This window comes from Seriola aureovittata, chromosome 9, assembly GCF_021018895.1.
Source record: "Seriola aureovittata isolate HTS-2021-v1 ecotype China chromosome 9, ASM2101889v1, whole genome shotgun sequence".
Lineage (NCBI taxonomy): Eukaryota > Metazoa > Chordata > Actinopteri > Carangiformes > Carangidae > Seriola > Seriola aureovittata.
Window position 1 is genome coordinate 18,525,663 of NC_079372.1, and position 26,077 is coordinate 18,551,739.

The 26,077-nt window shown below is 39.6% G+C and overlaps 1 protein-coding gene and 1 non-coding gene across 2 annotated transcripts; one reads left to right on the forward strand and one right to left on the reverse strand.

Moving 5' to 3' along the window:
• Window positions 1-788: 788 nt before the first annotated feature.
• Window positions 789-860, forward strand: trnaq-uug (transfer RNA glutamine (anticodon UUG)). Its single transcript has one exon. It is a non-coding gene; the product is annotated as a tRNA-Gln (tRNA).
• A 403-nt stretch (window positions 861-1,263) lies between these two features.
• On the reverse strand, window positions 1,264-25,084 carry calcrl2 (calcitonin receptor-like 2). The gene is made up of 13 exons (XM_056385761.1): window positions 24,953-25,084; window positions 14,282-14,339; window positions 13,999-14,173; window positions 11,492-11,599; window positions 10,777-10,889; window positions 9,688-9,779; window positions 9,089-9,218; window positions 8,730-8,883; window positions 7,948-8,008; window positions 5,835-5,901; window positions 5,154-5,372; window positions 4,599-4,640; window positions 1,264-4,505 (listed from the first exon to the last, which is right to left on the reverse strand). The coding sequence occupies exons 1-13, from the start codon at window positions 25,000-25,002 to the stop codon at window positions 4,218-4,220; spliced, it is 1,557 nt and encodes a 518-aa protein (XP_056241736.1). The 5' UTR covers window positions 25,003-25,084; the 3' UTR covers window positions 1,264-4,217.
• Window positions 25,085-26,077: the final 993 nt, after the last annotated feature.

The following is a 26,077-nucleotide window of genomic DNA, read 5'->3' on the forward strand; positions in this document are numbered from 1 at the left end:
AGGAATCTCAGGAAAGGTCTCAGCCGCATTGGGTAGACCTAATAATAATAATAATAATAATAATAATAATAATAATTTATTATTATTCAGTGACTGTGGTATAATAATAATAATAATAATAATAATAATAACAACAACAATAATAATAATAATAGTGCTTTACTTTATCCACATTTTTTTCCTATACTTAATTGTGTACATACTGTGCATGGGCTACAAAGTACGGTGGCCCTGAGAGCTCAATGCACTGCAACTTAAGAAAACAAATGCAAAAGGCACAAACATGCTTCAAATTCAGAAAAGATCCTCATCAATTTGACAAGAAATGCAAACACATGCAAGTACATTTGCAGCGGGTTCATTTTCACTAACGTTAGAATTACGTTGGAATTAACTAACGAAGAACATATAAGAGGGAGCGAAATATTTTGCTTACCGAGGCGCCTTACAATTAACGTTTAAATACTACATACCTTGACCTGCGTGACGTCAACATTAGCTGTTTAACCTTCCGTATCTTTAAGTTAGCTTGTAGCGTCTTGTTCCAACGAGCGGCACCAACGGTCACACATTAGCTACCGTTTAAATACCCTTTATGCTAGCTAACGATAGCTAGCTAACGATAGCCAACTCATTTCATCGTCACGTGTGCAGCTGTGTCATTGTGCCATAGGTCACTTAAAGAGACTAACCTGGTTCACAACATTAGTAATTAACACATTAAAATAGATGTCCGCAAGCTGTTGTTAAGTTTTATAAACCAACGAGCCGACTTGGCGGTACCATCCGGTCCCATGGTGTAATGGTTAGCACTCTGGACTTTGAATCCAGCGATCCGAGTTCAAATCTCGGTGGGACCTCGTCCTTTTCTTCAACTCGCAACATGCAGTTTTACGTGTGGACTAAATAACAGTAGCTGTGAGTCTAAACAGCAGCCAGACAACCACCAACTACACAGAATCAGCAATTACATCATCTAAATTCATTCTCTGGTAGGTCAAAGTGAGGCTAATTTCCTCACTTAATGCTGTTGGTTATAAAATATAAGGCAAAACATATTTTGCATGAAAATCTATGAGCAAAGTAAAAAGCAACAAGTAAAGAGGACAACATTTCCGTCTCAAATAAGAATATAAACACATAACTGTGCTTATGCAGCATCTTTACTGAAGTGCAGTAGAGTAGAAAGTCATTTATCAACCATGATAAACAAATAGTCACACCGTGCCACTGATAATTTCACTATGAAACACAACCCACACGTTTAAATTCAAACAACTTTATTTCCACACGTTAATGGCAGTGTTAAAAACATATATACAGTAATATGCTTGAATTTAACATTTCTTTTGATGGTTTATTGGAATGTTCCTCGAATTTCTTTGCAAATATGTCCATGACAGCTGTTTCTCTACTGGGCAGGATTGGCAGAAGTGTACAGGGTTGGGGACCCTGTGCAGAATGAGTGGAGAGCCACCGCTCTCTAACAGAGCCTCCTCATACTCAGCTGTTTTCTTACCACAATTGTGGTTTATTCCCCTTATGCATCAGTGTACCCTGCTGTATACACACTGGAGCATTTGTATTCCCAGTATATTGTGCGTGGATGCATCCTGGAAAAACACCAAAATACATTTGCTGCTAGTTCACTTTCAAACATAAGACTTGCTCAGTATTCCAGTGGAAATTGAAATGGTGCTGGTACTGTAGCCTGCCAGTGTGCATACAGCACAGTACATGTGCAATGAAAAAACTATTAAATTAGTGAAGTGGCAGTGAACTGTATTTGTGCATTTAGAAATAGTAAAACAGCCAGTACAATAAAAATAATAATAATAATATAGAACTTTACAAGGCAATAGGAACACTATTATAATAAACACATTACAAATCTTTGAAATTGTCTCCTTCCCATGCTGACTGAAGTGCAGTTAATAAGAAATAGAAAAAACACTATACACTAATTTGGCACAGTCTTGTTGTGTCTGCAAAAGCTATATTCATCACAGAATCGTTTCAGAAGATTCAGATCTCCTGTCATATTACAATAAAATTAATGTCGTAATACAAAGTGAAAATGTAAGTTATAACAAAGTTGGAGGAGGGACTATTTGTGAAAAGCACCTGTGCACACACTGCTCATGTACATTATTCCACACAGCATAGTGTTTCTGAATCTCCTCTATGAGTGCCATGTTTTTGCCAAAGTACCCCGACCCTTGGTGTTAATGGAGTGAGTGAGGAGAATGACTGAGATTCAGCATGAGTGAAATTATTGCCTCACCCCAGAGCTCCATTATCTCTGCACTGGTAATTCTCCTGTACTCAAAGCACAGCTCCTACTTTGAACTGGAGGGAGTTATTATCCATAATGTTCAGCACATAATTTGGTTCCAGGAGGTAAAGCTTTGGTTTGAATCATATGAGGCTTAAAATTAACCACATACTAGTTTACATACATGTTTAGCTGTTATGTACAGCCACTGTTTCCACTGTTCTATCTCCTATTCAACATGAGCTGTGTACGAATCTGAATCCCTTTTAACATGGTAAATTCCACATTCACATGATGAGGTCTGTTTATTTGCCATGAAAATGAGTTAACCATTTTAGCAAAGTTAAGATTTGTGTAAGCAAACATAGTGACTTCAAAAAACCTTTTATACAGCGGTAATGTGTAGCTTCTTCTGTTCAGTGTCCAAACTTAACATTTAACCTGTCAAGAATTAGTTTTACAACCCAAAGCTGAAATATGACTTCTGTTTTCAACATTAGAGCCGACAAAGACAAAGAACGTAACTACAGAGGCAGTGGAGTTGAGAGAAACGGGTTAAGGTTTTCAGGTTAGCCAAAAGATTTATTGCCATAGATCCTGTTAGCGTTTTTGATCATTTTTGCCAGGTGTTCTTTCTTGTTAGCTTTTCTTTGTCCCTTTTAACTTGTTTGTTTAAGAAAATAAACTTTATTTTGATTATTTACAGCCCGTAGATCGTAGGCATTAAATTTCTGTTTTATAATAGGCAACTGTTAAAGTTAAACCTTAACCCCACTAGAGCTAAAAGCTGAGATGATGCTACTGCTGCTCTGCTAACACAGTTAGCTTTAGCAGGAGTTCAGCTGGGTTTATTTTTCTTCATCACTGATGATTTAGCTGCTGTCTAATTTAACTATATGGAATAATTAACTGAGTTACCAGGTATAAGTTTATCAAAAAATTATATTTTTAAATTACAGAGCAGATAAAAATAAGTAAATAGATTTTAGCTTTAGCTAAAGCTAGTTGTGGCTATTTCACCAACTAGCGCTAGCTTGATATACAGCAGCTCTTTTGGTTTAGCTACTGTGTTGTGCAGTTACTACAGTTTGGTTATTAGCTCAGTTTTCTGTTACACTCTGTTTTCAGCAGAAGCTATGCATTTCTATGGAGTATTGTTATATTATTATGTTGTGAAACAATATCAAAAAGTCAGATTCTGGTCTTGTGTTTACTGCGTTTGGCCTTTGCAAGACAAATGAGCCCCTAATGCTGTGTATGTTCAAAACTTTAAGCACTTTGGCAACTGTACACTTCCTCAGACTGAGAGTAAATTTTACATCTGTCTGTTACATTTCAACAGGAAATCTGAATCAAAATGTGAACTATAATTCTGCTGCTTTTGTCGTGTTTCATCCTGTTAAAACAATGATTCTCTCTCTAAACCAAAATGTGGATACTGGCTTTCCATGGGCCAGAGTATGATTATCTTTCTTAGATAAAAGCATGTAGAAAAAGTAAAATATGTGTGATCACATCAGTGGGCTATGACATTCATTGGTCACAGTGGTGTACGGGTAGAGCACAGGATTCATAAGGCAACAGATTACACAAACATAGAGTTCTGCGTCTGTGATATCAAGATGTCAGGTTCGGGATTTGCCCCTTTCTCCATTCTGACAAGAAATATAAAAACTAGGACAAAAACATTATGATACTAGGATTACAGGATGACACCATAAAATTAATTTCCTCATCAGTTCTTGCGAATCCAAAAACTGGAGATGTTGCTGTAAAAATGTGTGTGTATATGTGTGAACACCACCTGCCTTTTAAGTGCTCTTCAGCTACTATTTACATAGGTACACGCCCATCCTGTTAGCCTTTATTATGAACATATACCTGTAACCTCTCTGTTTCCTGAAGCCTCAGTCCTTCTGTGTCCCCTCCGTGCTTTATCCAGTCAGATGTCAGTGGTCTCCAGCTTGTTGAGCATGTCTGCCTCCCCATTGCTGCAAGTACTGTTTTGCTGCCCGTTGGCTTTCTCCTGCAACTTGGACAGGAAGTGGTTGTTTAGTTCAGAAGGCGCAGCAGCAGGCTTCTCCAAGTTGATTGTGGCGCGGCTAGTTTCGGTGATGGAGGAGTTGGTGTGGTAGTTAAAGAGGTTGCTAGAGATGGGTGTTTCTCCCCAGCCGGCTTTACCCCAGGTGAACTTCCGCTGAGCCCATTTCCTCCGCAGTGCCGCCTGGGCCTGGACGTCAACAATGACAGTCAAAAGAGTATTTAAATAAAATTATCCATATTTATTCTGAGATAACATGCAGCAATATGATAGTTAATGTACCTCAGCATTGCAGAAACAGAATATAATTGCCACCAGGAGTCCCTGCAAAAGTGACACAAATGAAATATTAATACCGAAACAGATGTCAGTGAGAGTATCTGTAAAACCATTTGCATGTTTAACATTCATGTCAAATCACTTTTATTAGGCAATCATTGACCTTGGATGCGTTAGAGCTTTTTCCTTTCTAGCGCCTGTGAATTTGACACAAGATTCAGCTGCATGTCCAATTTCCATTGACAAGAAACAAAATAGCACTTGGTTATTCAAATTCAAAAGCAGACAGTGGCTCTATCATGCTTTGGAGTGTAGTGGAAATTGCTGAAAATGCTTTTAGTTTGATGTTGCTTAATGAAAATGGGTTTAATGGTACTTAATAATCTGAAAAGCCTTTATGCTAAAAACCAGCTGCGTTTGAATCAAATCTTATATTCGTAAGATAACTTGCAGGTTTTTTTATTGTCAATTTCGTCAGTTTGGTTTAATACATCCAGGGTTTGAATGGATCTCTGTGGCTGGTAGCAACTTTAATGTACAGTTTGTCAGTGACTGTACCTGGAAGTGGCAGAAGATATTTACAAAGAAATCATATATGGCGCGGCTGATGCGTCCCTCCGGCCTCCAGGGGAAGAGGATGTACTGGACCCCCAGCAGAGGGATAAGGATGAGGGTGGCTCTCACTGCCTTCATGTAGGCCGTGGACTCGGCACAGTGGGTTTCCTTCAGCTTGGTGATCAGAACGCGGACGATGTTCAGGAGAAAGATAAGGTTCACCTGGATAGATTAACGAATTATTACAACTTGAAGGGACGGCACGTCTTTTCATATTATCAAAGGAATTACAATGACCAGCCTGATGGTGGCACTGTAACAACACCTTCACATAAGGAGCCCATGGAGGTTTCTCCAATAACCTCTATTCCTGTTGCTCTGCATGATATTTCAATGTTATTTTGATGAGTTTTTTCTTCTCATTTCCCTGGCAATAGTTATGAGTTTAACCACATGAATTTTAGTACGCAAATACAAATGAATTGATCGTGTACTTGCACCTGTATCATAGTGTGGAATTGCCTCATGAGTTTCAAGTAAAAGCACTCAGTCTGCCTTTATTTGAAAAGCAGTTTTGAAGGTCAAAACACATAAGAATCTGCATCTGACAATTTGATAGCGATCTTAGCTGTGAAGTCATGGACTACCTCATATGTACAACATTTACTTTCATTAATTACTCACAACCAGAGCAGCTTGAATGGGCCCATGGATGATGTAGACCAGGTGAGTGTTTGAGCTGATCCAACATCTGAAACAAACACAGGGAACAGGAACTGAAACTCCTGACTCCATTTATGTGAGTAGTCCTGTTCAGAACCTGCCTTCAAACTGAAGTTATACAGCTGGTATCCCAGAATGCATTTCACACCAAAGTGCACTGGCGACGACTGGCAGGGATTTTTATTTAAATTTTCCAATGTGTGGTCAGTTTATTTAACTAACGGCTGTGTGTAAATCTGCTGCAGCGTTTAGGGGTTTTGAGGAGAGCTGTTGGCTGTCATTGTGCAGTCTGAGGAGACGCAATGCTTTATGGGAGATGGAATATGTCCAGTACTACTACTTCCTGCTGTTTGATATGTATAATTGGTCATACCAGTATTTTAGCTCAAAGCTCCTGTCAAAGTTACTGCATTACGTTAATACAAATGCAACACTTCCTGTAACTATTTCAGATTAAAAGCCCTCTAGCATTTCGGTGGACAGAAACCTTTTTTTTTCTTAACAGGACTTTTATTGTTGTGCTGATGTGCTGCAGCAAGTGTATTGTCTCATTTCCTGTCGCTGGTGTTTCTGTAGTTTTCATGTTATTCAGATCTGCTAGTTTCTTTAGCAGTTATCGATGGCTTCTCTCCCTAACACTCTCCTGCTCTCTCTGCTCGGTCCGTCTTATCTTTAGTTATTCCTCTGCTTCCTTTAAGTGATAATGGTACAGGTAGTAAATGTAGTCTATTTGTAATGGAGGTGAGGCTCAGTGAATTGAAAGTGCAACTCCGCTTTTTGGCAGCTCCCTGCTGAATTATTTTTATCCCCGGTGGGGTCGGGTCGCGTTGGTGAGGGGTTGATTACATATGTGAACCCAGACCCAGAACACGCACGGAGCACGCTCGCAATGAATGAATGACAGGCACACAGAGAGGGCCGGTAAAAACTTCATGGAGTCTTTGACTGGACCACCACTGTGGTGGCAGCCACTCCGACTATGAAACAGTCTATAGTGCAAACAAAAAATCAGAAATGGACTTTCACTGTAAGGGCTCCTGCTCCGGTGACAATAGTATTTATTTTTATGTTGACAGCAGGTTGCACTGTTGCATTTTGATCATTATATATACTAGGTTTGTACCTACTCTTGTTATATACAGTCTTTGTGAGGGTGAGGGCTTGGGATTATCAGAATCTGTGTGGCAATATTTTTTACAGTCGCTTTGATGCTGGCAGTGTTTAAGGGAACTGTTCAGCTAGAACATATTTAGTTCTTGGACGGACTGGATATCACAACACAACAGTGCCATACAGTGAACTGTTGCTGAATGAAATTGAACAGCTGAAAATCATTCTGGAGAACGAACTGAGGGAAAGGGAGAATTAGAGAAGCTCTGTGAGGAACTAATCGACAGGTCGTATCAATCAAGAATGCGTCTGGAACTTTGTGAAAACTCATTGTGTTTTCAGTTAATGAAAGTGTATAACTGAGGCCTTCGTGGTAACATTTCGTTTACCTAAAATGTCTTGTTTAGCAGTCGGTTACACTGAAAGGCATTCTAAGGAGTCGGCTGATCAATTTTTTTTGGTAAGTACATTTTGTTTTAAGCCTGTTTTTCTCAAGCCAAATTTAGCATCCCAAATAATATCACAGTTAACGTGAATTAGGGATTGACCTTGCTAACTAAGCTAAACAGCTAGTGCTTGCATTAGCTAATCCCTTAGCGTTTTCTATGCTAACAGTACTTATTCCTGCCAGGACTGAACACTGTGTTTTGGAGTATTCACATGCACAGCCTGAATCATTCATCGTTAGTACTAGACTCAGCCAACAGAGAGGGGATCACAGAAATTTTACTTGATGAAGTAAATCAATATCTTTCAATTCCTCAGCCTCAAAGTGATCAAACAGAATAAAACAAGTGCACAGGAAGGAGGGGAGGGAGAAACCCTGGACTGTAGTTACACAAGGTTACGGTATATACTATAACATTCTTGGTCTTGATATGGACTTGAGCCTCAGTGCAGTAAACATGCAGCGAATTTAACTACATTGGTGACATCTCAATGGATAGTGGTCTTGGTAGCTTACTTGTCGTTATAGAAGAGCCCGCGAGCCACAGCATACGTCAAGGCAGGAACGATAGGAAAACCTAAGGAACAGAAACACAGGCAGAAATATCAGTCTGACATCTTGAATCTCTACAGAGCCTCCTTCTGTTGCATCACAATATTTAAACATAAAGTGAAATCCAAAACAACGAAAGTATATTTCCCCAAATACTAAACTATTCCTTTATGTAACAATTAACCCACTAAACAAGTTGTTGTATACATTTTCAGCTCGAGAAAGCTGAAGCCAAGTTTTCAGTTACTGTAAGAGCAGCAGCAGCAGCAGCAGCAGGGTCTTAACAGTAAAGGCGACACGTAGGACATGTGCCATTCTCATTACAGCAAGGCCATATACTGTGCAGATATAAAAAGATGCGAGGCTTTGAGAGACATAAAAGAATCCATTTCGAATGCGTAAGAGCTGGTTGATGTGGCTGCACAGAGAGGCCACCGGAAAGCCTAGATGAGAGTTTCTCATGAAAAGCCCACTTATCAAAGCGCAGGTACATGCAGCCTTCAAGATTACATTTCTGTGGTGCTGAATTATGTTTGAAAACTGATGCTCTCGGTGCAGTAGAAGATCTCAAGACTGCTCTCCTTGAAAACGTTTGATGATTGTACTGTAAGAAAAGTTATATACAGTATATTCATCTGTGTAACCTGCTGTATCTGACCACAAGATGGAAGCAGCTAACACTGAAACACCAAAAGAAAAGGGTCAGCAGTGAAGTGGCAGTGAAGTGTCCAATACCCCTGACTCACCCCATCCCAGGACGTAGTACCAGAAGAGCTGCTGTTCCCCGACAAACACGGCCACTATGATGAGCGTGTGGAGGTAGATGCCTTCACACAGCATCCAGAAGTAACTGGAAGTAGATGTATACTGAGTCAGCACAGCCAGGACCTTACAGCTCACCTGATGGACAGGAAATGGTAAAACTTCACTTCAAATGTGTCACGATGAATTAGAAGCAGCTTTTAACCCATAAAGACTATGGCTAAAAACAACAACAACAAAAGGTATTAAAGTTAATTGTAGGACATTTTTAACACGGGGATATTAGGTGAAGTGAAGTGAACTTCATTAGTGCAATGTGATGAAATATAACTCAGTGTCTCACAGGGTTGTTGGCATCTATGGTGTGGTTATTGGCCACAGTGACTGAGAGCCACATTATAGTAACAATGGAGTTCAAGATGAAGGAGAGAAACATGTTCTTGTGGAGGGAGATTCTCTGGCAGCTAAGACTCCTGAAGGATGGAGAGACAGACAGAGAGAGAAGGAACAGTTCATCAGTTTATCACTTGAGGTTACTTAATTTTTAATTGCATATACTAATATTCAGTGTCAATTATTAAATATTGAATTTTCATTTTCATCTGCTGCTAGCAGGACTAATAAAAGGTTTGCATAGAACATGTAGACATGTGGAATAGATCAAAATTTTACATTAGAAACACTAATACCCAGCTTATTATTAACAATTCTACCAACGGGATAAAAAGACACTGATCATATTAATAGAAACACTGAACACACCAAGTGAAATTACCACATAAAAAGTCGATATTGTTGTCTACAAACAGCGATTTTGTACCATTTTTTTAAAAGTCATCTGAGACACTGAATCTCTACAGGAATAAAGTGAGTAAATCCAGACATAAAGAGTATAGAGATGTTCAGTCAGACCACAGAGAAGAAAACTCTCACTCAACTCACTTGAAGTAGGAGAAGATGATGACGCAGATGATCAGGGAGACAATAGACAGACCATGACCCACCATGGCCAGGTAGTAGAGGCTGATGGCAAACTGCGGGGGGAGGGAAATGGTTCCATTATAATAAATAGAGATAAATTCACCACTTATTAAAAACGGCTATAAGTTCCTAGTCTATATGTTTGCATAGTCTCTATACCACATGCTGTCAAAAGCACAGAAGCAAAGGAAACTTCTGTAGAGAGAATACTTCAGGAAAGCCACGTCATGGCAAGATTCATGAAACAATGTGCTCCGACAGACTTCACAACGCCAGTTCCTACAGAAATATGTGTGTGCAGGAGCTGTATAAGTTTCTTGTAGATATGAGGGTGGATTAAATCGATCCTAGATCAAAAACTACAGGTCAATGTGTTAGATTTTGAGTTTGGAGTTTAAAGAAGAAGAAATCAGGATGTGCAGGAACATCGATATCTGCTTCAAAGTTACTAAGAATTTTCTTGTGATGGTTAGAGTTCAAACCCATTTTATACAAACGCATAAGAGCATAAAACTTGAACATTTCACTTTGATTAGTTCAACGTAGTGAGGATGGTATTATTGCACTTTATTTCATAACGACACAGTGACACCGCCCAGTTACAGGCGATTCACGGTGCGTGAGTTAAAAGGCCCATTTTGACAGTTCAGAGATTGTAAAGGAATCCGACTCCACTAGCTGAACTGTAACTTTAAGCTAAGCGCGGTGGACTCAGCTTGTTTGCTGTAGCGTACAGTCTCTGGTGTTCATGCCAGTTCAGAACACATGATTCAGTGAGTGCAGACTGCAGAGTGCCCTCAGGTCATGTTGTTGTGCTCAGCTGTCCAAGCATGTGTTGTGTAAGTGTGGACTATCAGATATCAACATCTGTCATAGACCCTTCTGGTGTTATTTCCTGTAGTTGCTTCCAAATCATGCAAAAAAAAAAGGCTCTCATGGTTACTATGCATCAGTCCATGTGAAAGAGGACAAAGCACCTTGTTTTTTGATTCCAAAGAGTGACATTATTGTGAATTAACCTTTGCAACCTTCTCATACACTGTGTTTTACCTTGAGTTTGTCTTTGGTGTAGGCTTGACACTGGGTGTAGTTAGTCCAGATTCGGTTGCTCTCTGGGTGATGGAACCACTGGCCGTCAGGATTACACACTTTGGTAACCTTCTCTGTTGAAGACATTATTACATTACATTACATTACCCAAATATTCCTTACAGTTCGATTTACAAAGACAAGGTCACTATAAGCACTAATTATAATTTGCATATGTTTCTGTGTCAGTGTATTGGTGTATATGTGTGTGAGAGAAACCATTTATTTATATATTTTTTATGCAATGACACAAACAGCAAAAAATTAAAAATAAATAAAATCACCACCATCACAAATCACCATCACCAGGGGAGATACAGAGCGTCTGCCGATGGATTTTTTTGTTTGACTTCATGTGTATCTGCGCAATTACGTTTGAACCCCTAAACTTTGTGCACTTTGTGTTAAAATGGCGTTTATCTCCCACACAGTTCTTTCTATATTCATGTAAACCTACTGAAATAAAAGCAGCGACTTGGCACTTTAATGTAGTATCAGTTACTTTTATTTCAAACTGAATGTGCTGAAGATCAGAGCCTGAAGATCAAAACATGTGTCACTGTCCAAATACTTGTGCGTGTCTGCATGTGTGTATGCATATGTGTGTGTGTGTGTGTGTGTGTGTGTGTGTGTGTGTGTGTGTGTGTGTGTGTGTGTGTGTGTGTTAAGGCCTCACCACCAGGGTCAAAGTCGTGAAAGTACTCAGGACACATCTGCATTGCGGTCCCTGGAGCAGAGTCCCCCCAGCACAGCCAGCCGTCCCACGTACGATTACAGTAAGTACCTACAGGACGCAGCGCAGAAACCACATTGAACTTGCAGGGTGTGCAGACCCTAGAGACATGACACACGTGTATGAAGTTTTAATCATGAATCCCTCTGGCTCTTGCTTTGGCTTTTTTAAACTTAACTTTAATGTAATACAGTTTCCTACACGTTTAGACTTTAGATACGAGGATACTCTGTCATCTGAAATCCCAAACAGGTCCAGGACTAGAAATAAAAGGATGTAAAAGACCTTCTTCCTCCACCTCTAGTTTCAAAGTGATGTATGCACAAACAAGGCACCTCATCCCTCTGTAGGTGGTGCTCTTTCTCTGCTCAGTGCTTCAATATCGTAGGGTGGCAGAGGATTCCTCCAAGGAAAGATGTTTCAGCCTCTGCATGTTTAACACCAAAAGTAAAAGCTGGTATCTTATATAAAATATGAACTTACTCAATAACAATGTCTTATACATATTAATCATTTACACTTAAATAATTAGGGGCAGTATTTTACTTTTAATAGGGAATTGTAGGAGGTATAATGACGTCTCACGCGTTTTTAAAAATCTTTTTCACTTCTTCTTCTCACTGCTGCTCTTTTATTAAAGATGACCGTATTGCAGGTCAGGTTATCTGTGTAGTAAATCTTTTAAGACCGCTACAGTTCAAGATTATACTCTAGTATTTTATTTATTAGGTTTGGATGCCATTTCAAAGGAACATTTGAGAAGCAACCCAGTCAAAATAGAAGTCTTATGTAATGTATTATCACATCATTCTCACATGTCAACGGGGAATCATAAAGGTAGAGAACTGTTTAAATCTTTAATAAAGTCCCCCGACTGAATGAGTCATAAATTATATATTCAACATAAATGGTGTTACACTTACATAAACTAAGTGTCTAACCGCAGCCCATACAAAGAGGGTCAACAATAGACGGAAACCTGGCGGTACCAGGTTGCACAGTGGCATGTTGGGAAATGGAGCACAAATAACATTTCAAAGGCAGTGAAGCACCGAGTCGGAGTAACAGCCACTGGTAAAGACACAAAGGGCAAGTTTCCTTTCTTTCAGACTCACTTCCTCTCTCTCTCTCTCTCTCTCTCTCTGTCTCTCTTTCTCTATTAGTGTATGCATATACTGGAAATTGAAACCAGTAATGCATATATCTAAATCTGCATGTCATAAAGAAATTATCAGCACAAGCATTATTTAACAATGTGTGGGGAGATTTAATAGTCTTGAGGTGTATGTACTGACTTGGGATATCTTAGGATATTGTCACTTTTTCTCGTGTGAAGCCAGAAGACGGAAAACGCCCACTGTGACTTGAAGCTTGGCAAGAACAGCAGTTGTAGTGGATGATTTATGTCCCATCAGCCACATGGGCCAATAACGAGCCCATTCCACGCTTTGATAAGTGACACAAAGGTGAGATTTATGTTTTATCTGAAGTGTTTCCAAAAGTGTTTTTCGGAAAGTCTCATCAAGGTCAAGAACGACTGGGTTGGTTTGGAAAAATACATACGTCTGATTAACCAGAGTTATTACAGTTCATCCTATATGGGGAACATGAATGGCTATACCAAATTTCATAGTTTCAATAGTTGTCAAGACATCTCACTAAAAGTGAAAAGTTGAAAAAGTTAGGGGATCAAACCAATGAGAAGATTTCATCCTCTAGAGAACATGAATGTCTGTTCCATCTTTCACGGCAATCCATCAAATAGTCGCAGATCATTTAATCTTAGATATACCCGTACCAAGTATCTTACTGATGCAGTGAAAGCATTTATTATTTCTTCTAGAAATATGTTTCTACATTTTTAAGTTCTTACTGACTGATGAGGAGAAAAAAAAACCTCTATGAAGATGGTGTGAAAGTCTGGGAAACAGAAGGAACAAGGTGCCGGTTCTGTTGTGGCTTGGGCATGTTTATGACACAGTGACGTTTATTGATCCATTTCACTGCTGATGAAAGGATTTCCCACAGAATATTAAGTATTCTAAAGAATTAATTTTTTTTGTTTATCTTATTAAGATCAATGACTGAAAGTCAATTACTGTTACTCGTATCGTCATTGTGGATCCCAGCACAACAGCAGTACACAAATAGGAGCCCTGTATGGGCTATTAATGGCAAGACTATCGACGGAGAATTAGTTTTAAAAGGATATCCTGTGGTTACATTTTTACTTGTATTATAAGTGATTACATTTACAGAGGGAATGACTTAATTAAAACTGCCTCAGCACTGCAGCTCAGATGCAAAATGTTGTGATGAACATTTATCTGCCGTACACCAGAAACAAAACACGGTAGGCTAAGACTATATCATAAGAAAACGTTAGTTTGTTGGATGGCTGTCATCAGCTGAACTGTGAATAAATGGAGATATAGGTACAATCTCATCACCTTCTTCTGTATGTGGTGGATCGCTGATTATCTTCAGGTAGCATTCAAACTGAGCAGCCAGAATCTGGTGTCGGGAATTTCCTAGTACAGTGGATATGTCGCTGAAATTCTCCTGCTGCCCATGCACCGCCTTTTCGCCAGCCACCATGGACCCCACATCCTCAGACCGGGACAGCTGGGTAGTGAAGTCATCCAAAAATACAGATAAGGTATATTATAGATATTACAGCTGGAAAATCAATCTACAAATACTTACTTACTTACATACCACAGCTGTACTCACCTCTGTGCCCAGAACCAGTGCAACTATCAGTGAGAGAGTTAGAGTCCGCCACATGTCTCTGAAAGGAATACAGGAAAAAGCATTTATTAGACATTTCAATGCATAATAAACAGCACTTCACTGTAAAAGCATGCAGGCAAGAAAATATTCTGCATATACAGTATTACAGCTGTAATTTGCATTCCAATGTGCGTGTGTGAATGCATGTTTTTTTTTAAGCAGGCTTGTGCATGTTTATTTACAGTATGTGTATTTTCTCATCTCTCAGGACAGGAAGTTCATGCTTCAGCAGCTATTCCTCTTCACTGTCCACCCAGGGTCAGAGAAACAGATGCGTGTTTATTATTGTTTTTGGGCAAAAGGGCAGCAAGTTCCCTTTAGTGTTTCCTCTGTAATGAGCCTAACATGGGTGAAAGAAATCCTCGGCGTAACGGGACACAAGACAGAGGTGAGGGCTTTATCCGTGAGAAGGGAAGCTGACTGCAGTGTATTTCAGTGATTGGATAACATGATATCATCAGCTGTGTTCTTTAATTTTGCTGTAAATACAAGTGATAATTAAGTATATAATAATTTTGTTGTCAATCACAGTACCAGATGCTCATTTCAGGTTCGTTTTGAACTGTAAAATGTATCCAAAGCACATGGAGAATTTTTAATTTAATGTTATAATAGATATATACAAAAAAATTATTTAATGGGTTTGAATATTTAAGTGGTTTGAAAATTGATGGGAGTGTGAACTCGAGGGGTAACCGTGAGGGGAACTGGAAAGGAACATTGGAAACTTTGAGTGTTTGAATGTTAAAAGTAGCTACGGTTCAAATTCACGCCAAGAAACTCGTCTTTGAGGCCAGAGTAGTGAAAACATTTTGACAGTTGAGAGCACAGGAAAGAGAGATGGAGAAAACAGAGGAGAGAGAAATGTGGGAAATGCTGTGCGTCAAGGGTGTGAGGGGTTTCAGGAACCAGTGCTTTGAATAGAACGAACAACCATTCTTCATTCTTTGTTTTATTTTTTCCTTCTACCTGCTCCGCTTGCTCACATACAGCGAGGGACGCAGAGCATTCGAGTGTGTTGACGAGCTCATGAAGGGAAAAACAAGAACTAGCCCAGATAAGTCAAACAGAGCTTTTTAATTAAATATGCTTCCGTGAGCATGTTAAGCATAATTTAATGCTCCAATGTTAAGTGATTTTGTGTAAAGCCTCTTTTGACTCACACCAAGACACAAAGCTAATTATTTAAACATTTGCAGTAAATAAATTCTCAGAGTTCAACAAGTTAATATTGATGTCTATCTAATCTGTCAGCTTTGACGCTGGGAAGACATTAGAAAGTTGCACAAATGGGCACGTAAAACACAATTTAGCTGGTGCTGAAATTTCTGTAGTTGTCAATGTAAACTTTTGCCAACGATCACTATGTAGTTAAAAAAAAAAGCTGAAAGGAATGCTCTATATTTTGGTTAAATAAATTTTTTGCTGTCTTACCAAGATAAGAGGATCAGTATTTTCATTTTCAACGACGCGTTTAGCCAAACGTTAGCTTAGCAAAAACAGGAAATGGAAGGAAATAGCTAAACCTTGTTCTGCTAAAGATGCATTTAACAACACCAAAACTATAAGTGAAGAAGACATACTGTACTCTGTGGTTTAACAAGTTATCTTATGTGCTACAAGTTACTGACCAATAATGGACAAAGAATGAACCAAAGGTGATTAGTTTGTGTAGTTTGCCCGCTACCATGATAATACATGTTAAAAGACAGCTTCTAGTGGTGGAGGTAGTTTTCTTTTACTTTTGAAGGGAGCTAGTTGTTTACCTTAAACGTTGTGGAGCTAATTCTTTAAATAGTTTCCTCCTAGTGACAGACAATACTGCTATACGATTTGGCAGCCGTCTGCAGTTGGACACACCGAAAGACATTCATGAATGCAAAGATCCAAAAATTTTTTTTTTTTGTCATCTTTGCTGCTGAGCGCTCGTTGCTGAAACACCCACACATTAATTTATAATTACAATTCCATTCAATAAAAACCAAACAACAAATGCCTTTCTGTCTGTTTTGTACACAGTTGACTCTAGCGATGCATTGTTCCCGATCAGGACATTGTAAATCCAAGGACACACACACTCATGTATTATAATACCCTGGCAGTGCTCGCTGTATGCCATTGTCACCAATGTACACTGTGTACAATCTATCTGTCAACTGTGGCCAAGTAGTTTGGGTTCCTTGCTTTCTGGTAACAATAAATACTGAGAGGTCGTTGCCTCTGTCCCTTCCTCTGTCCGTGTCTTTTTGTCCCTCATTTTCTCCAGGGTCATTGCCTCTCATTATGAATCGAGGTGATTCAGAGCACGAGACATAAATACCAAAGAATATTATTAAAAATGTGAATGTATGTACATATTTGTGATGCCTGTATATGACAAAGTGTGTGTTTGAGATGTGTGTTTTTTGTGTCCAGACATTATCTCCCACAGGAGGACATATCTGCCCCTCCACTCTTTCTTTCTTCCTCCTCTCTTATTGTCTCATGTTTTCCTCTCATTCCTGCCCTTTTGACAGTCTTTTCCTCCCAACCTGTCTCTGTCGCCTCTGTTATTTCTCTTCCGACACTGTCGTTTATCATCAACATTTATCCCTGTCACTGTCTCACGTTGAGTCTGTGTGGTGTCCCTTACGCTTCCTGGCCACTCTGGCTCTAATTCAAGGAACATATCAGGGTTGCAGCTCAGGTCTGGAAAGTGATAAGGACAAAAACACCAAAAACACTTTCGTTTAAACAACCTTTAAGAAAGTTGTTTATGTCTTTGCTCTTACCTCTGTGAAACGTAGCAATCTACAGCTAGCAACATTAGCGCTGTAGCTAAGTTGGAGCCAGTTGGTGCAGCATCACCGAGGTTCCTCAGTGGTAAATACTGTACCGACCAATGCAGAATGCGCAGCACAAGTTTTTCTGCTGTAATGTGAATATGAAAAGGCCAAACTAATGATGAATCAACTCTACTAACTCTAAGTACTGCCTGTATATCCAAAGCCTCATATGTCTTATTGCTCTGAGCCAAGGAGCTCCGCTGTTGTCCAAAAATGATTACAAAAACATTAATCAGCCACGCTGCTGCACTGGGTGACATGTTCCTTCATTATGATACAATCCCACATTCACTGTCCTGCTGCTGCTGCTGTAACATACTCATTAAGTACACAGTGTCCATGGAGAAAATTGTCATTGCAAAAATGCTTTTACTCCTGTTTGAGTAATGTCTTCTAAAATACACAGTGCCTAGATGTTTTATAAAATTACAGAACCTTTATAAAGAATTTACATGTTCAGTGGTGATTGAGTGATTGAGCCTGGGGCTGAATGCCACAGAGACCATCTAACACATTGCTGTAGAGTTTTGGTCTTTTTATGGGATGCACTGACAATAACAAATGTATATTGCAAACGGAGGGTGTAGTTTAAGTATTTTTCTCTTGTATTTTCAGCATTATTTTTCCAACACAGCCATATTCAGTTGCATGGAGCATGTAAAGGTTCCTTCCCTTTTTCATGATAAAGTACACCACAGCCAATGACGTCAAAATGAAACATGGGTAATTGTTATGTCTACGTTAGTTGATAAATCTTCCAATAGCTCGGTGTATTCCTTTAAAGGAGCCTTGATTTCTTTCTCCGCTGTGATGTTTAGTTGGTCTGAGAGCAGTCATTGTCAAACTGGAATGTGTGGTTTGCTTGTCTGGTAACAGCTGTAGAAACAACACGGAGCCACGAGTGCACCATGTGTAGGAGACTCATAATAACACGACACAACACAGAACGGTCATCTATGTGCAGCTATAATCGTAAAAAAAAGAAAATATTAACACGTGTATATCCGCCTTCAAGAAAACCCCACATCAGGCTGCAGCAGTGTGTCTTGGCAACCGAGGGTTTCAAGGTTAAGTGATGTTTGTGATGAATCTGTCTTTTGTATGCATGAATCACCCACCTTGCAACATACACACAATCATCACAGTGATGGGCTGAACTTCTGTTTCACAAGGTTTAATGCCAAGGTGATGGCCACATTTAACAAAAGAATTAAATATCTGCCTACTCAGTGGAAAGAGGAGGAAGGCTTAATATTTTGTACGCAGTGTATCAGTGCTGCTGAACTAGTTTGACTGGCTTCTGCGCACCAGAGACAATGCAGACACAGGTTTGTGTTTGAGCCTCAGGGTCCTTTACTTTATATTTAGATACATTCCAATGGAGACAATCCTCAACTGAGGAAAATAAACACACGTTTCCTGAGCCACGAATTCATACAACGCCTTAAGATCATAGGACAAGTCAATGTCATTGTTGTTATGGAAGGGCTTCGTCACTAAACATTTCTTATTTCTTTTTCTGCTAAAACAAATATATTTCTTAGGATTTGTCAATGAGCTAGAGGTTCAAGAACATAAATATGATTATTAGTGGCCAGAACAAACTAACGTACAGTATATTTAATCTAATGGAAACTGTCTCTCAATAACTCATCTGAGGCACACTAGGACGTAATCGGACATACAGTAGACCGGCCACACCTGACAACAGACAACAATTTAGAAATAGCTTTCCTGGCTATGATTAGTTAAACAACAATCCTGAAGTGTTGCCTTGGCCGGCGCTCCACACTTTCATCTCCCTCCAGTGTTTAAACATCATCACTCTGCAGCATTTGATCCATTCTTGGGAGTTATTTACTGATGAACTGCACCCACTTTTTTGTTTTTTTCTCATACTACTTCTCCCTCTAAATCAATTATGATCTCCTAGAATTCCCAGAATGCCTTTGGATCACTTCCAAAAAATGGTAATTTTCCATTTAGGAGTCGGATGTACTGATGTACATCCGATCTAAATGCGTAGGTGGGGAAAACAGAACCAGACTTTCCAGTGAGGGGGAAATTTTTCTTCTTCTTACTCAAACTCAAACTTTTCTTTCTTTTTTTTACCAAAGAATCTGTTTAAGTGTAGAATTATGTCCTTTTTTAAAAACCCTGGTCCTCTTGATTTAGAGAATGGCAGAGAAACTCCACATCCTTAAACCTCACTGTGAGAGTCACGCTGATCTCATGGCTTCACGGGTCATCAAATCGGATGATGGGAAATCCAAATATTGTTGTTTTACTACACCAGATTTAGGTTTATTGGCCGCTGCACCCAGTGAAAAGGACTGCAGAGGCAGCTGTGATGTAAAACAGGATATTACCCCGACCCTAGACGTCAGTATTTTGCTCGAAGTGTGAGCAGCAGAATTTTAAAAGAAGGAATTCACTACTAAAATTAAACTATTAACGCGTGTTCTTACCATTTATTCAGAGTGGGATATTTCATATTAGCTATAGGGAAATGTACATTTGTCTTAATAAATGCAGTAATTGAATGCATTGCTTTGGGGAAGTATTGCACTTAATTTGAGAAAATCCAGACCCATAGATTTGACAGGTGCTTAACGGAGAACAGAACAGAAGCCAGGACTAAAAGAACTAAACGCATAGAATAAGATCTTAAGAGCACATAAACATAAATGACTGGAATTCTTCTGCTGCTGACAACAACAAAGGAGAAAATGTAATTTTATAATTATGCTCTTTTAAGATAACTTAAACAAATATGATGCGTAGGAACAATAACAGAGTGTTCTGCTGCAGATGGGAGTGTTTGACAGAGATAAGATAAAAATACCAGACACACAACACCAGCGAGAACCACAGGGAGCAAAACTACACAGCCCTGCTCAGGGTGATACGGTGAGCAGACCAGTAAATTATCAACTCCACATGCTTAGTTTCATATCATAACTGTGAGGAAAAATAAATTACATTTCAACTCTCTGCAGAACCACACAAACTGCTGCGATTATTTTCATTATTTCATCTGCTGATACATTTTGCTTGTTTAGTCTGTTCACTTCAAAACCCGTAGATATCCAGTTTACTATCTAAGATGACTTTTAATAACACCGAATATTCACATTAGGGAAGCTAGGACCAGGACTGCTTTGCATTTTTGTTGATGATTAATTAATTATTAAAATTATTGCTGATGAATGTTCTATATTTATAACTAATCTAAGCTATTAAGCTCTGCAAGCAACACTGTTTACTGTCAGTTTTGGATTACAGTCCTATTCAGATACTTTAATTAAATGAAAGTACCAATACAAAAATGTAAAAATGCTGCATTACAAGTAAAAAAAATAGCCGCAATGGCCAATGTGAGATGATTAATGATGAAGAAGAAGAAGAAGAAGAAGAAGAAGCAACAAACCGGACACTGATTTAGTGTCACAAGGTTGGGAACCACTTGTTTAACCTTCAACAATCTTTAGTATACACACTTCGGATGAGAAAGCAGATAAATAAAGTGATGTTGGTTCATTCGGCTGCATCTTTCTTGTCTTGTGTTTCTCATCTGCCTTAGTCTCATTTAGTTCAGCCAGAGTTTCTCTGTGATTCAGCACTGACCCTCTAATTAGCTGCTCTGGTCATCTGTCTTATAGGTCAGACTGTCTATTGAGCTATTGAATCCGGGAAGCAAGGAAGTGTGTGTGTGTGTGTCTGTTGGTTTGTGTGTGTGTGTGTGTGTGTGTGTGTGTGTGTGTGTGTGTATGCATCGGTTCACACATTATTCCTATTTATTTGTATTCCTAGCAGGAGATACAGGGACTCACAGAGAAGCAACTCAAACCCCAACGGCGTTGTGTGTGTGTGTGTGTGTGTGTGTGTGTGTGTGTGTGTGTCTGTCTGTCTGTCTGTCTGTATGTGAGGGAAGGCAGAGGAAGGACGAAGGTTGAGGAGAGGATGCTATTATCTTCCTCTGTCATCCTGCGAACACTTCCTCCCTTCAACCCCCCCCACCCCCCCCCACCCCCCACCTTTTAAACAGCCCAACAGGTTAAAAATAAGCCATTGTTACACACACACAAAGGGACATGGAAGGGACTTTAGTGAGGGGGACACAGCTAACATCCTTGTAGGCTTTTAATATGAAAACACTGAAAGTCACTGTTTGTCATTTTTAGACACTGAAAGTTCATTATTACAGGATTTAAAAAAAATTTTCATATTTACAAAAGTTTTCAGTGTTAATGTTCACATTTTTAATGTGTAAGGTTTTTCTAAGTAAACATGTTGACTTGTTGAAAGCACAGGTGAAACTAATGACGTTAAGGAGGGCTGGGTTACATTAAAGGGTCCCAGTGTGCGTAATGTCTGAGCACCTACGCGGAATTCAGCCTTCGTTGGGATGATCGGTTACACCTGTGTTTGGCGACTCTGCTGGGAGAAAGGTCTACGGAGGCAACAGTCAACACATATCACTCATACAGTCAGTGGTATATGCTCACATACAGTATGTCACTAAATGAAAACGTCACTAAAATGCCACTTTCTCCACATGCAACTGTAAAAATGAGATTCAGCCTAGACACTGGACATGACATCAACAGGTCTTTCCCCTCTCGGGAAGCGTGCGTCACGCGTGAAAAAATTGTTCCGAGACGCCAAATCTCAGGGGTCTCCAACCTTTTTTTACTCTGAGAGCTACTTTGACAAAATCAAAGGGGCTGAGAGCTCCTCATCTCTTATATTACTGGTTACATTTATCGTATCAAAAACACAAAAAAACTGATCTCCAAACCGAATCAGATGAATAAGGTCATTTAACGAGCCATCAAATATCAACATCTAAAACTCAGATTTTGTTCTGAAACTCACATCAGACAAAAAATCTGAGTCATGATCCAGTCAAACCTGAACACACAAACGATTCCATGTTAATACTGAAAATATTACATGATGCACCTTTGAAATGCAACAAACAAGCCTGCAGCACAGTGAGAAAACTTCTATGCGACAACCACAAAGAAGTTCAACTCCAGGTCAGGCAGGATACTTGAACCTGCAGGCAGGAGGTGACTGAATGATGCACCGCGTCTTCAAAGCACAAATGTTTTGGATGCAGTTAAACTTTAAAGAGACGTACACGAGACGGGCTCTGCACCCGCTGTCCGCTCTGAATGAGGGCACACCCTCCGTCCCCGCTGTTAAACGTCCAGCGTTTAAGTTCTGTGGAAAGTGGGCTCTTAACACCGTCTGACCCTGTAAATCACTTACGAGGGTCAGCAGCACACCAGCAGCACTGGGATTTACAGCGTCTGAGCTGTCCATGTATGAGTGATTATGGACTTGGTTATTTTCCCATAGCTGGAAACCAAAAATAGCTGCTGCAGCTTGGAGGCATGCCATGTGGTGTGTTTTTATTTTTCATTTGTATTTTTTCGTCCCCTAAGTCGTAAAAGCTGCGCCCGGGGGGGGCGCACCTCCTTCTCCTTAACTGCTCCATCCCAAGGAGCACAATCTTTCCCACCAGGCGCCTACTGAAACCTGTAGATTGTGGTGAGGAAGAAGAACATCATCACCAATACAGCAATAACCATGTCAGCTTCACAAGTCCCCCCCCCCCCCAATCTATCAGTCAGTGTGGGAGCCAGCACACACAGTTCTCAGATATGGTCAGCCTGACATCACGTTCACCACCAAAGCATCCTCTCTGATTCTTTTTTTTTCATTTCATTTCATTTCGTCTCACTGAGGTCTTTCCTAAGTTTCCCCCAGAGAGTAAACAAACTCGAGAGTTCTGTTCGAGTCCTATAATTTCTCATCATCTTTGCCACTCCAGCTACAACCTCTGCAGCTATTATTTACATACAGTATGCAACCCTGACGTGTCAGTTATCTACCACTGAGCCTAAAATAAGCACAAGAAGAAGGGGTGGGGTGGGGGGGCTTGTTGGCTTGTTTGTGTTATGAAAGGGGGGAGGACTGGAGAGCGAGTTGGGGGTTAGGACCAAAGTAGCAGCCAAAACACCTATTAATACACTGATCGCTGCCCGACAAGAGCAGGCTGTTCCAGTCAAAGATGCACTGGCACACTGCTGCGGAGATGGGAGTGGTGAGGGGCGGGGGTGAAGGTTTCCCACGGGCAGACGCACAGTCAAGACCGTAGAGTCCAGGAATCGTTCTGAGGTATTCAAAAGTCAAGTAAGGAGCTGGTCCAGGATCGATGTCTTGGGTGTGAGGATTACAACTTGGCAACACTGAGCGGAGGGGGGTAAAGGGTATTCCTGAAGACACTCCACTCAAATGGAGCTAATTATAGACAGAGACACACAAAGCAAACATGGAAATAGCCGTTGCTGGTGAAATAAAAGCTGCCTGGCAAATTTTGCAGAGGCAAGTTCAAGTCCAAGGCTGAGGATCAGTGAGTGTCACTCTATTATACAGAGAGGCAACTAAGGAATAAGAATAAACACACGTATAAAACGAAAAAGGTCTCGTTTTCTGTGTGGATCATGCAGAGCAAGGACAAGAAAATGCGCCTATGAAGAGAGCAACTCCTGCAAGTGTGTAGTGTTCACTGGGGGTTGCTGATGTGCATGTAAAAGTGAATGAAAATCACCCGAGAGAAATGCAAATTCCCAGAGAAAATAACAAAGAGAGCACTTGTCAGTGCATCACGCCTGCTGGGAGTGGGTCAGAGGTAGATTTGTGCACCTATATACCTCCATTGTTTTCCTATATGTTGATGTTTTGGAAGTGGACTGAATGTCAAATGGAAAAGATTAACAGTCATTGTATTGTATAGCTCCATAAGAGAGATATGTTTTAGCTTCTTTTTGAATGGTTTCAATGAAAGCTGAAACTCTGTTATTAATATTTACGTTTCATTTCTCGGCATGTGCAGAACCGCTGCCCCTCAGTTACACAACAGCTCAGTTTACTCTAAAGAAGCTGTCGTGTTAGAAGCCCATCACAACTTGACGGAGTCTCAGAGCTCTGCTGATGACAGGAGACACTGTCAGCTTCCAGCAAATGACTAAATCATTGCAATATCGTCCATCTTTACTGTCACATACCAGTCACTTTTAACACTGTGTTGACTCCCTGTAGGCTACCTTATGTTGACCAAGGACTCATCAGCCATCTGCTGCATATTAGTAGAGATAATAACAGCGACACTCTTACACTCCAAAACGTCCATTCTATTTTATTCTGCTCTGTTCTACTTCTGTTTCTATTTCTATTCATTTGCTATTTAGAATTGCAACTGTAGAAGCAGGCAACCTGCCAGCTCAGGGTGTGACCTTCCTTCAACCTGTATTCATCCTCAATGATATACTTTGCCCCATACAGGAAAAGGCAGGGTGACATTCCTTTATTATTGTGCTATAAACACTTTGAGTGTGTCTGAGCCGTCACTAGTTACTCTACAGTGACCTTATTGTGCTTTATGATATAAACAAAGCCCTAAAACATTTCAGTTGGAAACTTACAGTGTATCTATAGTGATTAACATTGAATTTACAGACACCTTAAGGTGGTTTATTTATATTGGACTTACATTTATCACAATATTACCATGGTTACTTAACTTTTCTTGTGTGTTGCATTGCTGTATTTTTTCTTTTTCATAAAGCATTACATCCCGAGTTGTATGGATGGGGATACATGTCACACGACCGCATTCAGTGAAGCCTCATAAAACCACTACAATAAGTCATAGTCTGGACTGTTCCCAATTTCTGGAAGCCAAACTTAGTAAAAGCAGAGACTTGTATCTTACCTTTTCCCCGAGTGAGTTGTCAAATCGATTTTTCCTCCAAATATCCCCATGTTTGCATGATCCGAGCAGAGAAATATCTCATGCTGCCCCTCTGACAACACTGACCAACCCGGACCACTCAGCTACAGCAAGACAAGCTGGGAACAGTTTGAAATGCATGATTTCCTGTTACAACTTCCAAAATAAAGCACCGGGAAACTGCTCTGACTTTTTTGTTTTTGTTTTACTGAAGAACCAAAAGCGTTATTTCACAGATTTATTCCAGGATTAATGTCATTTTTGAAATTAGAAGAATTTGTACAGGGAATAAAAAAAAAAAAAATTGAAATTATTTTTTCTTTGTGACAGTTTTTGGTAATGCATTATTAAAATGCAGTAGCTACACTACATGGTCCTGAGCACACTATTTTGAGTTTTCGCTGTAGTGACAAACAAAACTTTTCAAATGTTCCACAATCTATCTACAGCAATTGTCGGATTCAATTTCCTTGTCAATGCATTTTTGAAAGACACTGAATGTGTCACACAATGTCCGAAAAGTATGAGGGCACAATTTTTTTTTTTTTTACATTTATTTCTGTTGTAATATTCATAAATTATAGCATATAACATATAATTTAGTGAGTTGTAAATACCCTCTGTGAAGAGAAAATGGTGACTGATTTACATCATGGTCTGCAGCAGCCACCTGCAAAGTCCAACAATGACATCTGCTGTTTGCAGTTGAGTCATCATCCGCAAGTACTGCGAATAAAAACAGAGGAAAGGAGCAGGAATGTCATTACCGTTATGTAATAAAGGTTTTACATGAATCATGAAGAGCATATATTCTTAAATAGCAAATATTAGATATTAATATCGACGCTGCCTTTCGTGAAACTTTTTATTTAGGAACAGCCAGAACACTAGAAGAAACACAGACATGCTGCTCTGTAATACTGCCATGTACAGTGTTAAAACAATGAATCGCAGCATCGCAGTGCACATAAAAGATATGTTTCTTAACAAATTAAATTTTTTTTAACATTTAAAAAAAAAAAATGAAAAGATATAGTTGATTTTATTAGCTTCCTATTATGTATGTTTTAATTTTTCAAAGAAAAAAATACTGCAAAAATCATTTTT

Bases quoted from the DNA above. Each gene is read 5' to 3' on its own strand.
- calcrl2 (XM_056385761.1), bottom strand. From the start codon at position 25,002: ATGGGGATATTTGGAGGAAAAATCGATTTGACAACTCACTCGGGGAAA. The intron at 10,890-11,491 runs GTGAGGCCTTAA...TGTCTTCAACAG, and splicing joins TCACGACTTTGACCCTGGTG to AGAAGGTTACCAAAGTGTGT. The intron at 5,902-7,947 runs GTAAGCTACCAA...TGTTTGTTTCAG, and splicing joins GGGCTCTTCTATAACGACAA to ATGTTGGATCAGCTCAAACA.